This window comes from Lissotriton helveticus, chromosome 8, assembly GCF_964261635.1.
Source record: "Lissotriton helveticus chromosome 8, aLisHel1.1, whole genome shotgun sequence".
In the NCBI taxonomy this organism is placed as follows: Eukaryota; Metazoa; Chordata; class Amphibia; order Caudata; family Salamandridae; genus Lissotriton; species Lissotriton helveticus.
The window spans coordinates 210,395,370-210,410,544 of NC_136069.1; the positions used below are offsets into that span (position 1 = coordinate 210,395,370).

At 48.4% G+C, this 15,175-nt stretch overlaps 1 protein-coding gene across 2 annotated transcripts in view; it reads left to right on the forward strand.

Moving 5' to 3' along the window:
- Nucleotides 1-15,175, forward strand: part of DONSON (DNA replication fork stabilization factor DONSON) — a 71,496-nt gene that overhangs the window by 21,936 nt on the left and 34,385 nt on the right. For both annotated transcript variants that reach the window (XR_013599794.1, XM_078656943.1), the window contains exon 2: nucleotides 4,135-4,212. Coding sequence is in view for 1 of the 2 variants with exons in the window: in XM_078656943.1 (XP_078513069.1) it covers nucleotides 4,135-4,212 (78 nt within the window). In the remaining variant the exon portion in view is untranslated. The remainder of the gene's footprint in view (nucleotides 1-4,134; nucleotides 4,213-15,175) is intronic.

The window sequence follows — 15,175 nt, forward strand, 5'->3', positions numbered from 1 at the left end:
ACACCCAATCCCCAGCCCCAACAACTCCCGTGGGCAGCCTGAGTACCTCTGCCTCTCAAAAAGAGGAGCATCCAAGATCATGCTTGAGGCCGCATCCTTCCTCTGCGACCCTCGTTCATCATCTGCACTCATACTGCGCAACGTCCCCCAGTTACACTGCTTCAGTATTGCGCGCTCCAGTGCTGTGATAGTCGACTTCCCCGGATGTTACTCTATAAACTGCTAATGACTTGATCAGATTTTTCTGGGATAATGGGGGGAGGAGGGGCATGGGGCTTTATCCCACAATGCCTCCCACCACACTGCCCCCTTGCTCATGCCCATTTATAGATCTTGGACCTGGTGCTCACTTGATAACTACGGTTGTCTGCATCTCTCTCCTGCTTTTGTGCCCCGTACATTGTTATTTAACTGTTGCTAGATGTTTGGATGGAGGTCCTGTTGATCTCTACCCCCGCATTTGTTTGATTGGTTTACTCCCCTTTGCCCCCTGCTGATTATGGCTGGCTCCCTTCGTCTCTTCCCTAGGCGATGCACTGCCTTCCTGAGGGCAAAATTCTCTCCCACACTTGCGGAGTCCATGGCACACACTACTTTCCTCTGTCTATGGGCAATGTATCAAGTGACTAAAATCTTATCGCCTGGAATGTCAGGGTTATGAGGACTGCAGCCAAGCTCTATCCAGTATACTGCTACATGAAATGCAGAAGGGTACCTATCGCCCTACTGCAGGAGTCCCACATTTCTGGGCATGAGCTTGGCAGACTACATGCAGCGGTGTGGGTGACTTCTTTTTTTTTTTTTTTTTTCACCTACTACTCTGCATTTGCCCAGAGAGCCCTGATTTGGGTAGGGGGAGGTGGGGTTCCATTTCAACCGCTTAATGTAGAATTGGATGTAGAAGGTAGATATGTGCTGGTAGAGGGCACCTTAGATGGGTGGCCCTTAGTGCTAGGCAGCATCTATGCTCCCGACATGGTACCAGTAGGCTTTCTAGATTTCTTGAGTGTTGCCCTCACTCGCTGGGATGCCAGGGGTATTGGGTGGTAACTTAACTGTGTTCTGAACACCAGCTTAGACCGCTCCTTGCCACGGCAGCCCCATACAGCTAAAACGCGCTGCACATCTGACCCGCTTGCTCCAGTATTTGGCTCAGAAGGACATCTGGCGCAGGCATCTGCCACTCTCCCACAAGTACTCCTTTTATTCTCCCTCTTATAATTTGTATATGTCTTGACAGGCTTGCCTGCTCAGGTACTCTCTGCAATACTTTCTTGTGACTAGACTACTTGGGTCGACTGTGTCCGATCGCAATCCCACGACAAAGGGATCTTCGGACACCCTCTTTGCACTTGCTGCTCTGCCCCCTTGAAGGCCGGGTGTTCTGTGGCCATCGAATGGGAAGCCTCCAAAGCCACAGTTCGGGGCACTGACCGTGGCATGGTAGTAGGAGCTTGTAAAACCCTGGAGAGAGAGCTCCCACGCTGCAAGGAGTCTGTGCTCCCCCTCGATTCCATGGCGACGCTGACAGTCGAGTAGATGGACGCTCCTGACACTGTGTGCTCATCATGCTGGCCTCATTGACCGCCTTAAATGCGTTAATTACACTGCATGTAATCACAATGAAACTGATAAATCGGGCACTCTCCTTATGTGGTTACTCCAGCAGGACCACACTACATCGATCCTACTTGTGCCCTGTGCATGACGCATATGCACCTACCCAAGTAGATATACTTGAGGACTTTACCTTGCATTATGCTAAGTGTATGGACTCGGTCAGGCCCTACACTTGATTGTATATTGGACTTTTTCTGAGGCCTTTCTTCACCCCTTACCCCAGATCACGCCGGGTCAGTGCTATGCATTGGCTCTTCCCATCGCCTCTGTGGAGATTGTAAACGTGCAACCAATAAAACCCAGGGGCTGGATGGTCTCAATCGGATTTTACCGGGCTTACACTGACCTGCTTAGAACATTTCTACAACACGAAAATGACTGAATGCCACCTCCTGTTGTCACTCCAGGAGGCCATTCTCCTCTCCATTCCCACACCTGGCAAAGCGGCATCCGATATTTCTTAATAGTGCCCTTTAACGATGCTTAATACTGACGATAAAATTCTCAGCACAATATTGGTGGAGTGTCTTCCCCCTGGTCTATGGTCTCATATATGCCAAACTGTATGACTGATATTGGCCACACTCATTCTCTTCGGGGTCACTAAACAGGGGTGCTCGGTGTATACGCGCAAACGTCAAGGGAGATTCTCCTTGGTGATCGTGTCCACACCATCTCAGTCCTCGGCTGTTCCCCTGCAGAGCTTCCCGAGTTGCTAACGGGGGCATTTAGACCTTGTCCGATCTTTTTGAGTATGGGGCTCCTATACCTTATATAATAGCTGGTCGTTGCGGGGTCCTGAGTGCCACTTCCTGGCACACCATGCTGAGCTCTGGGCACTGCTTGCTAAATCGCACAGAACTACCACTGAACCCCCAATTTCATTCTCTCCTGTAATACCTTTAACACACTAGGAATTGGCAGCCGCCTTATTACTTGGCTGTCCGGGGCACTGTAAGACCTCACACAGGCCCCCCTTGCGAGCCTGCGTTATAACTAGGTAGATCAAACCCTGACCAGGAATTGGACAGAATCTTAGCCTACCCCGTGACCATATCGCTTAATTCCCAGTTAAAGCTTCCGCATTTTTTACACTTTCCAGGGCCTACCTATCCCCAGATAGAATCAGTTGATACTTTGCTGGTGCTGACGCTGCTTGCCCTCGTTGCCTCACACAAGATGCTGACCTTTGTCACATGTTTTGGACATGCCCATTGCTTGCACACTATTATGCAACGGTCTCCTCACAAGTAACTAATTTAATCCCGCTCCATACATGGGAGTTGTGCACCTTGAGCTGTTTGCCGCGACCTGTAAAATGGTGAGTTGAGGCACACTTCCCACATCTTGCCACGCTCCAGTTGCAGCGCACCTTAGCACTCCGCTGGAAGGCTGCTCAGCCTCTGAGTCCGGTGGCGTGTAGACTCTCGACCATGGCTTAGGCCGAGAGCACCGCCCTTCACAAGGAGACGGCCAGGGGACTTCAACAATATCCCATCATGATGGAGTGGGACTCTCTCCTATTGCATTTCCGGGAGTAGTATACACCAACTCCAAACCTCACTCCTTTCCACTTTGACAATGTACAGAACATCTGTACCCCCATGCTGGTATCCCTTCTGCTGTACTTTGCCCCGGACTCTGGCCCTTCACTGTCTCGTTTCGCATACTTAATGACGTAACCTCTTCGACTGTGCGCAGCATCGCCACACTCTTGTGCTTCACACAGGGAAACCTCTCTCTCCCTCCCTTACACCCCCTACGTTGCCACCACGCTTCACCAGCCTATCTCTGCCTCGTTCATTTCCTTCTCCATGACAAGCCCTTAGTAGGCTGACCTGTTGATACCTGGCCTTCCACTCTCCTATAATTCCCTCTGCTTTTCCGCCCATCTTGGGTTGGCCTATGACCCTATTAAGCCTACTACCTCCATTACTTCTCTGAAAGGTATGATTATCTTTGTTGCTGTTACTATTGCATTCCATAAACGCTATAACGCTTTTAAAAAAACATGTGATTGTGCTCCCGCATCTATTGCCTTTGTTCAGGGGCTATTGAAAAATAAAAGCCTAAAGCTAATTCTTTTTTTACTTCGTCTGTGTTTCCTTAAACCCTCCCATCGAATGAGTCTTTCTGAGCTTACACTCCCGAGTCAGTTGATGAAAGCCCCTCTGACCTTTCTGGACAGAGCACAACGGTTGTGCAAAGGCAAACTAGATGACCGCTTATAAGAACCTGGAGGAAACTGGGAAGGTTAAAACTAGATTAGATTCAAAATGGCACAAAACCTATTCGTGACCAGTCCAGCTTGTCCTGATTTGGTGTTTTTAGTGGTCATACAGGAACAGTAGATTGCAACAAGTTTCATGCTTTTGGTATGTATTTTGGAAACCATGCAAGCCAGGTCTCATGAGCAGGGCCTTTTACTTGCAGAAGTATGAGCTTTCTGAATGAATCATCTTGATTTCATGTATTGTACATGAAGATAAACTTCCTTTTTTCTTCTTTGTATAGTTGTCGGACTGTGTTGACGACCATGCTGTTTTGGAAGATATCTTTTCAAGAACGGCGGTTGCTGCTCCAGTCCTGAAGGTAATCTCCATTTATTTGTATTTTATGCTTGGACTAAAACGAATACACTTTGGCTATGTAGGTTTACGATGCAAAATGTGAAGTTGGCATACATTTTTTTTTAATTGTATGGTGAGGGGAGCCTTGAACTTTTGTTTCAGTAGGCGGTCCTGCTGTAGTGACGCCAAAATTACCTGGACTATTCTGCTTATGTTCTTGATCTGATTCTTCATAGTTTTCATCATTAAACGGACGTTATCAAAACCTATTAGAGTAGCTTTGTTTAGCGCATGCACACATAGACACAAAAGTTGATCACAATTTCCAAACGGAACAAGTCACCACATTGGACCGATCTCTCTACCACAGAAGCACAATTTATAATGGCTCATGTCAGTGTAAGACCATAAGCAGATTTTGGCCAGAACCCATTTGTATATTGGGAGTTGTACAGCCCCTACCTTTTTAGTGCTATTCAAAAAACAAGTCTCGGAATGGCACAATAACTGACTGGAGTGGTCACATAATATTGGCTACTTATCAGTCATGCCTTGCACCAGTGCCAACACACACATGTTCTTTAGCCTATTTACATTTTGCTGTAATTATTGTGTCTTGCGCATTAAATCTTTGGAATGCGATCCTAGCGATTCTTGTTGCCATTAAGCGCTGTTATTTAGTATGCAGGTTAAAGGAAATCACTGCCTCAAATGATTTCTGTGCATTAAATTTCTACACTTGTTGCAGTGAAAACAGCAGACACCACATGTTTCAAGTTCTAAACTTCATACCTCAAGTGCAAATAACTTTCGCTCAATCAGTTGCAAAGCTACCTCTTTCTGCATCCAATGCCCTTTTATCTAATCTCCAAAAAGCTTTATATGAATGGCACAGTTCTTTCATGAAGGCAAACCTAAAAGTAACATAAAGGGATATTTTCCAAGGGTGCATCAATAGGTGACTGGCTAAATTATTTTATTATTGACCATTCATAATTTCAATATTGTTCCCTTCTCCCAGAAAGGAAAACCTATCTTGTCACTTGTGATTAACATTCTTATGTGTAGCCTCTATTTCCTGCGGCTGTTCTCGAATTTATTTCATAGTACTTAAAATCAGTAACCCGATTATGACTACAAAAGGTAAAACGTTTGACACAAAAAGTGAAATTTATTATAATACAATCAATAATGGCACACTCTCCTGTATGAAACTTTAGCAAGTTGAGAAAGTAATTTTACTGTATTCCAAATGCTTACCCTCCCCTTATAGATAAATATATTGAAAAGACTTAAACATAAATTCTTACCCAAAAGCCTGAAGTAATTGTAATTTCCATATATAATCGTATTGTAACCCTAATGTTAACTCTTATCTTCTATTTAATTATCTGCATTAACCCGATTTTGGGTGTTATTTAATAGGATACTAAGTAATTTTATTATAACCCACATGTTGTACTAAATTTTCAAATAATTATACAACTACTATCATCCCTTAATTAAATATAATTGGGTGGTATTCCAGGAACCATTATGCTAGTTTATGCTTAGGTTGCATTCCTGATATTTTGGGTGAAAAGATGATTTGACTCACTGAATGCTGAAGAAATAAAGACTAAATAATGGGGTGAAATAAATATCAGACATCCGAATCCCACGTTTCTTTGAACATCTTACAGTTTGCTCTGCTTTCTACTTTGACTCCTTCCAGCTTCTTTCTGAATGTTTCTAATATCTTGCACATTGAACCACATTTCGCTACCTTTACATATTCTCCTTGCAGACTCTAGGTATTTCACTCAGGGCAAGTACTAACTCCTTATACTCTTATGTTTCAGCATTTCTCGGGTTCTAACTTGCTGTTCCACTGTTTGCCATAATTTTGTAAATGGGGATGGAGCGACTAAAGGTATATCTTTTAAGTAGAAGAATCCAGACTATTCGTAACTCTTACATTACATGACTATAGTAGTTGGGCTAAATCTGTGTATATCTCTGCATAAAGCTCTTCAACATTCTTCCATACACTGCAAGTGTCTCTTCCATAGGGACTGTAGCTTCGAGAAACCTCATTAGTTTAAATCATAAGTGTAAATCTTATTCCTGAGCAGCAGATGTTTGAAATCTGCTGTAGACTGTAGTGTTTTAAAAATGGCACACTTGCAACATTGAGACTGTCGTAGTAAGGCCAAATAAGATTTTAACACGTTTAGAATGTAGTTGTTTCTTCACTAGTGTTTTACTTTCAAAAGCGAGTGTTCACTGCTTACACCTGTGTAAGGCAATGGAATAGTGGGTAGTTGGCCTGTGCCACATATCCCTCTTCATACCCCATAATCTTCTAAAAGTAGTTGTAACTGCTTAGTGTCCAGTGTGAATGTAAGAAGACTGTCTTTAAAGGTTTAAGTGGATCTTCACTTCATGCAGACTCCTTGCCCTGCTGCTTTTAGACCTTGAAATGCTCAAGCTAGCAATAAGGTAGGTCTTGTGTTTTTGTGTGTGGCTCCTATGGTCTCCTCGGATCCCCTATTAACCATTCCTAAATCGTCAAACGTTGGTTGCATCTAGGACAACTTATTTAGACATCCTTTTTCAGCAAGTAGACCTTTAACTCAACCGTTGATATGGTCTGTATTGACAACATCCGCTTTAAGCAAACACAGCTCAGCCAAACTAGAAACCTAGAACCAATAAGCAACATCTTTGAAAAAACAGTGAGCTGAGGAGACCTGTAAATATACCATTGTCGACAGAGAAAATGACCTGGAAATGTTTCTTTGCACGGTTCCTTGCACTCCCACACAACCTTTACTCAGCATATGTTTCCGCTTTTAGAAGAGAACATAGTTTCCTTAAATTGGGAGATGCAATTCTCAAATTTTAAGCAGCGTAACTGGAATCTTTAAGCACACCCAGTTGGAAGGTAAAGAAACATAATCTGAAGCACATTTCTCCTGTGGGCCATGCTGTTAATCTGTAGCACCACATCCGCTACAGGGAAAGAGAGAGTAACAAGGCAGAAAAGTGCAGGATGATAGAGGTTCAATGCCCATGCAAGATCTTTCTGCCATATTGCGGGAAGAGGTGTGGCACAGCTGCCAGGGAAACCGACCCCGGGGGCTCACGGTTCGATCCCAGGCGGCAGATCAGCCCAGCACCATGTGACTCTGGGTAATAGCTCGCTTAATCTTCCCGACTGCCCCAAGTGCCTTGATGCCCTGAAGTAATTGTTTGCGCTTTACAAATACTGGACATTACATATGGAACTTTCATAACCAAGCATAGATCTCTTATAATAAAGATTTGAAACTGCATGAGTAACATGACCTGTGCTGTCAAGAAGACTGAAGGAAGAGCACGCTAGTCACTGAGGTTGCTGTTGGTTAATTAGTATCCTAACTATATGAAGATAGTCTTTGTCATTGTATACTTTATCTAAGATGAACTCTTCTGAATAGTGATTTGAGCAGCACTAGGTTGGCTGTCTGACCCGCAGTACACTCCTCGACTCTGACAAGATTTTCCATTTCCTCATCAGAATGCATGGGCAATGTGAACCTATTCTACTAAGCACTTGATCCTAACCACATGCGCGTTAGATTTGTCCATTTGGAATTCTGTAGCCTCCCAGTGGAAGCAAGAATAATAAAGATAAATAGAACAGAATTGCAATTTTGTAAAATGCTCTGGTTTTGCCATAGGGTGTTGATTTTATCACTGCAGTGTGGTAGCAGTTTTTGCACCTGTTGTCAAGATGCTTCTAGTCCAAGACCTACTTATAGTATGTAGCTGGACAAGCTAATATACTGGTGATAACCTTTTTCTTAGGTAGTCCTTTTCTTGGATTCACCTCGTTCTTACTCTGTTTTATACTTCCAAAGACTACGAGTGGTAGCTGCTTTGCTCCTAAATTCAGACTGCGGGCTAGGTACTATGAAAATTAAGATGAAACGAATTCTGTAAACCGTATGTCAAAATCATTTAAGTACATGCAGTGGAAACCTTAGACGGATAATTAGTAACAGGTAATAACAATTGTCTGTTTGATGGATAGTCAAATTGTATGTATCTAATCTCTGGTTATTGCAATTAGGTTCCATCAACTTTTTGGGGACCGTTCCTGAGACGTGGGAATGGATAATCACGTCGCCATAGGATAAAGACTATCCATTGTATGCAAATCTTTATCCTAGGAGACTTTTTTTTTTAAAATAAAATTGAATATGCGTTGTCTCAGTTAAAGAGGATTCCGGTCTACTCTGAATCCTTTTACTCCCCATGCAGCAATAGGAATCCACAAAATCATTGATGTAGCGATATCCACATAATAATGCCCCTTGTTGAGGATATTCCCATTGTCCATGATAAGTTATATGCCTTACCTATTAGCTACAATATAAACTGTAAGGCAGCATAAAAATATTTAGAAACCACGCAACAGGGCAATGGGGTTTAAACACAATTGCACCTATCCTAAGTGCTGCCTGTGTAATTCTATAGGTGCCGCGGACCGGAGACTCAAAATCCCCTAAATCTCCAAGTACAGAGACTGTCCTTACTTTCACAATTTAGAAACAAATTTGCATGCCACTACGGAGGACGTCACTCGATGGAGCCGGCTGAAACCTACTCTTAATGCACTATTAAATGGAAAAATACCAAACCGGAGCGATCCAACATCGTGAGAGCAGTTCATCATCTGCTTTGAAAATAAAAATAAAAGGAAAAGAATACTGGCAAGATATTTATGTTCAAGCTGGATTGGATAGAGGATGCACTGATATTGCCATACGATAATGCTAGGACAAAAGTTATTTTTCTGCCCTGAAGAAATCCGTGAAGGAAGAAACTCGTTGGCTATGGCTACAGTGTCTTACCGAAGAATAAATAAATAATGAACTTCAAACAACGCTACTGATTCTGCTATGAATGATTTACCATTGTGCACAATAATTATGGTTATTGTTGACTAATTGTAACAAGATTTAGTGTGCTGGACCAATTTGTTTCTAAAGCATAAAAATATTTGTATGACGACTGCAGCAAGAGAACGGAACACATTCTCCCCAGGACAAGGACCAAAAAACAAAGTTACAATAATTGCGTAGAAGAAATCGAACTTTGTGTTTGTGATATTTAGGCTCCTCATCTAGATACAAATATGACCTGAGATCAACAACCAGTGATCTTCCCGCAATATAACACCATGCATACAGTGAACAATCCAAATCTGGCTTCTCCAACCAGTAGCTCTTGAGCTACTGGTAGCTCTCCAGCTATCTGGAAGTTGCTCACCAGTCTGCTGCCCAGCCAACTAAAGCCACCACCTGCGACGCGCCCCCGCTTCTGGGATGTCGGGCAACAGAGGGGGCAAGAAAGGAGAGCGCACATTGCCCGAAATGCTGGGCAGAAATGCCACGCGACAGGACAGATCCCAGCCAGCCCCGAGCCCTACCACTAGCTCTCGAGGAGCAGAGGGGGGTGAACCTCCAGTCACCAGATCTTTTCTGGAGTCGTTGTTTAGCACCCTCAGGGAGGACTTCCAGACGCTGAAGCAGGAGGTGGCTGGCGAGGTCCGTGAGGTGAGGAGGGAAGTCGACTCGCTTGGAGAGCGTGTCTCCACCATGGAGGACGCTAATCACACCCGGGACTAAGAGATCGTGCACCTGCAACAGGAGGTGCTGCGGCTCAGGGACCAACAGATTGACCTTCAGGCCCACGCAGAGGATCTCGAGAATAGGTCCAGGCGCAACAACATCAGAGTCAGGGGCGTTCCGTCTAAAGAAGAGGGGGAAGACACAGCAGCCTACCTGAGAGACCTGTTTCGCGACATACTGGGCGAACCCGGAGACTTCCCGGTGAGAATCGACAGGGCACATAGAGTGGGACTTCCGCGCCGCGCCTCAGCGCCGCCCCCAGACATCTTGGCCTTCCTGCCGGATTTTCCTCTGAAGGAACGGATCTTGCGCGAGGCGCGCCGCAAACACCCGGTGAGCTTCCGAGGCCAGCAACTAGCCTTGTTTCAGGACTTATCCACGATCACGTTGCAGAAACGCAAGTCCTTCAAGATTGCCACGGACTTTCTGCGAGAGCACGACACGCAGTATTCTTGGGGCCACCCCTTTAGGCTTATTTTCCGCTGGAACGGAACGCTGCATCAACTTCGATCCCTCCAAGACATTTGCGGAGTGCTGGGTATCACCGCAGCGGATGACACTGTATCGACGCCTCGCCGCTGTAACTCCAGGGACGGCTGGCAAACGATTCGACGGCAATGACCTACGCCCCTGCCTCCTCGACCGGACTCTCCCACGATCAGAGCGGAAATGGTCAGCGCCATACGAGAGGTGTCTAGAGACACGTCGTCAGGTGACACGGCCTTGACGGCCTGAGCAACCTCCGGGGGGAGATCGTCTTGGCATCATCGACATTGCAGGTTCGAGGGTTCTGGGGGAGAGGGGGGGCTCCGGGAGGGCAACGGTGGTGGCTGGACGTCCACTCGAATACTTTTCCACGGACTTGTCCACTAGGGACTGGACTGGGACAATGGAGTTTTCTACACAGTTGGGGCCGGGGCTGCAGGGGGGGGGGAGGTGGGAGGTGGGTAGGGCTCAGGAGGGGGGTTGGGGATACGGGGAGTTGGGAAGTTCGGGGTCTGTTTGGGGAGTTGGGGGGAGGGAGGTACGGGGTTTGGGATGTGCTACATTTGCCTGCTGCCGCGCTTGTTATGTCCTCATGTCACTACATTGGGGCTGGTTGAGGCCTACTCAGGGGAGGATCCAGAATCCGCGTTGGATTGATGTCATTGTTCTTTGCTGCTGCTCTTGCCCTGTCCTTCCTCTGCAGGAACAGAGTGTGAAATACTGTGCTGGATGTATGAGGCTTTTGTTACGACCTACACTGCCGATTTGTACGGGACTCCCTGTTACTCCAGGCCCATTCAGCGCCACTCTTACAATGTTTCCTCATGGCTCTTAAGATTGTCACTCTTAATGTCAAGGGGTTAAATAACCCGGTCAAGCGCAGGGCAATACTGTCCCTCCTCGAGAGTACCCAGGCGGACATATGCCTTTTGCAGGAAACTCACTTGCTGGCCCGAGACTGTCCCAGGATGCGGTCTCCAAAGTTCCCGGTGCAGCTCTTTTCCTCTGGGGCTACTAAGACGGCGGGGTGGCTATTCTGGTCTCTAGGAGGTTTAGGGGGGAGGTACTGCACAAGGTCGTAGAGCAAAAGGGGAGGCTCCTGGCTTACAGGGTTAAGATGGGGAGATTTCTATTCACGGTGGGCTCCATATATAGCACCAATGACCGTCAGGATATGTTTTTACAAACTGCACTAGCAGACATAGCGACTACCCCAGACAGACACATAATCATTGGGGGCGACCTGAATATGGTCTTTAACTCGTCCTTAGATAGGTCCATACAGCGCCACCCACACACCGGGGAATTTTTGCAGTTGAGTAACTCCCACCTGGGGGATCTGGACATGCATGATCTCTGGAGACGCTTACACCCCACTACACAGACCTATTCCTACTACTCCCACGCACATAGGACATATGCGAGGCTGGATTATCTCCTGGTTACGGGGCCGATGGCGGAATTGGCGATCGCTTCTGATATAGGGGTCCTCGCGTTGTCTGATCACGCTCCGGTGACGGGATCCTTCCAGCTGCCGCCGGAGTCTCCGTCTCGCGGAGTTTGGCGCCTGCGAGATACCCTGTTACATAGACCAGCGGTACTGCAACAGGTATGCGCTGCGATTACTGAGTTTCGGGAACACAATGAGAACGGAGACACCTCCCGGGCGACGCAGTGGGCAGCCCTGAAAACGGTGCTCCGGGGTGAGTTTATCGCCATCTCCTCAGCGGAGAATAGGGACCGACAGCGGAAAAGGGGCGAACTTACTGACACCATACGGGAGCTGGAACAAATGTATCGGAGGACGGGGGCCCCCAGAGTCTGGAGGCAGCTCAAAGCGGCCCGGAAGCTCCTTTCCGCGCTCGACATGGATAGGGCGGAATATGCGGCGCTGCGCATGAAACACGCATACTACACAGGCGGTGACCGATGCGGCCGACTGCTGGCGAATAAACTTCGGGTGCAGCATCTGCGCCAACGGGTCACGGGGCTGTCCGGCCCTGGTGGTACGTTGGCCACGGAGGACCACCGGATCGCGGACGGATTCCGTTGCTTTTATGCCGACCTGTACGCGGGCGAGTCCCCCTCCGCCTCGGCTGAGGCCGATTACCTCGCGTCGGTCGACCTTCCTGTTCTTACATCGGAGCAGGCGGAACACTTGGAGCGGGACATTCGACCGGAGGAGGTGATTGGCGCTATCTCCCGCCTGAAGCATGGGAAGGCCCCGGGACCTGACGGTTACACCCCGCTTTTCTATAAAACATTCTGTACAGAGCTGGTGCCGCTGTTGACGCGACTCTTTAACTCCTTTGCCGAGCCTGGGGCCATCCCTCCGGATCTCCTGCGGGCCACAGTGTCGGTTATCCCTAAGCCAGGGAAGGACCGGACCGAATGTGCCTCCTACCCGCCGATCTCGCTACTCAATGTAGACCTCAAGCTCTACACTGGGATTCTGGCGGCACGTCTAGCACCCCACTTGCCGGGACTTGTGGACCCGGATCAGACCGGGTTTGTCCCGGGCCGACAGACGGTGGATAACACTAAAAGGGTGGTACACATCCTGGAGAAGGCCTCCCGTATCCCCGGTGAGCGCATGCTGCTCTCGGTCGACGCGGAGAAGGCGTTCGACCGGGTGCATTGGCCTTACCTAGAGAAGGTGCTTTGTAAATTGGGTATAGGAGAGAAATTCCGCACCCTCATATTTAATTGTTACAAATCTCCTACTGCGATAGTGAGAGTGAATGGCTGCGACTCTGACCGATTCGCGATAGAGAGAGGGACCAGACAGGGGTGCCCACTTTCCCCACTGCTTTTCGCTCCTTACATGGAGCCATTTGCTCAGAGGATTCGGCGAAACCCAGAGGTGACTGGAGTCCGGATGGGGGGGATACATTCACACCATCAGCTTGTATGCGGATGATGTGATTTTCATGCTTGACAATCCGAAGGAGTCACTCCCCGCTTGCATTGCTGAGCTGGACGCCTTCGCCGCGGTGGCGGGTTTTAAAATGAACATGAGAAAGTCGGCGGCCCTTGACATCTCGCTCGCCTCTGCCACACGGCTTGCGCTGCAGAGACAATTCCCTATGCGATGGTCTGGTGAGCTGATCCCATACCGTGGGGTACTACTGGCGCCCTCTCTGCCTGCCATGGTTACTGCTAACTACGCAGCCCTGAGCAAGAAAATGAAGGAGGAACTACTCCGGTGGAGCAAAGGCACGCTATCATTGTTGGGACGGATCGCCGCGGTAAAGATGACCCTCCTACCGTACTGTATCTGTTCCGGGCCTTGCCACTCCAGCTGCCGAAAGGGTGGATACGTCAGGCTCAGACCTATATCGTGCGGTTTGTCTGGCAGGGCCGTAAACCCAGACTCAGGAGAGCCCTGTCCACGCTGGCACCCGAGTCCGGTGGTCTTGGGATTCCGGATCTCCACAAGTATTTTCAGGCAGCGCAGCTGAGATACCTGGTGGAATGGAGCAAATGGGAGTCTGACAAGCACTGGCTGTTCCAGGACCAAGCGGTGGCGGGCAGGACTCTACAAGAGATACCCTTCCTTCGCAAAGGTCACAGACCCCCAATCTCTACGCGTCCTTTGTCACACAGGTCCCGCTCCGTGTTTGGGATGCGGTGAATATTAAACATGACCTTACCACCTTCCCGTCACCGCTTACACCACTGGTGGGGAACCCCGACTTCCAACCCGGAACGGAGCCTCGAGCGTTCTTGCTCTGGCAGGCAGCCAGATGCTGCGCACTGTACCATATCCACGGCCCGGAAGGCGCCGTGCCATTCGAAGACCTTCGCCGGGAATACCGCTTGCCTGATACTGAGCGTATGCGATACCTGCAAATACGCCATTGGGCGCTTCAGCCGCAGGTAAGGGAGTTGGCTGATCGGAAGCTTACTCCGTACGAGATGTGGCTGGCAACGCGTTCCTCGGACGCCAAGCTCATTTCAGACATATATCGACTGTTGCAACCCCCCCCCCCTCCCTTACCACATCCATAGCCCCGGGAGAGCTCGCTGGGAACGAGAGTTGGGGAGGGAACAGTCATAAAGAATGGGACGACATCTCCTACCGAGCACGTCACTCCGCATATCACACCGGGCTCACGGAGACTTTCACTAAGATATCCACATACTGGTACTCTACGCCACAGAGGTTGCACGAAATGAACCATCACATCTCGGACACCTGCTGGCGCGAATGTGGGCAGGTGGGAACACTTACGCACATTTTGTGGGATTGTCCGCTGCTGGGTCCGTACTGGAAAGAGGTTTTAGACGAGATAGACCAGTGCTTTAACATCGAATTACCTCGCCTCCCTGCCTATGTCCTATTAGGGTTGCCCAATGGCTTGATGTACCCTCTGCGCTCCAGGCGAGGCAGACAGATAGTGATCGCCTTAGGCTCGGCAATCCAGAACATACTCATATACTGGCGAACCACCACCCTTCCTCATTCCGTAGGCTGGTTACACAGGTTATGGCACGTTCTGGGAATGGAGAAGCTGTCCCTCACAGTGGCGGGGGAGGTGGATAGGTTTGATGACCTGTGGCAGCCTTTTCTCATCCTGTTGCAGTCAGAGTTCAAGGAGATTACATGTCCACGATATCTTAGACTGCTGCGACTGACAACCCCGGTTACGCAACCGACATAGAGGGGGGGTGCATTGGAGGATGTGGCTCCTTTAAGGTAGAGCAGGATGTATAGGGCATTTGCACAAGCACAGAGGGGAAGGGAAGGGAGGGGGGGTTCGGGAGGGAGGGAGGGTACGGGAGGGAGGAGTTGGGGGGGTTGTTGGTTCCGGAATCTGTCGTCACGACCCCTTTGCC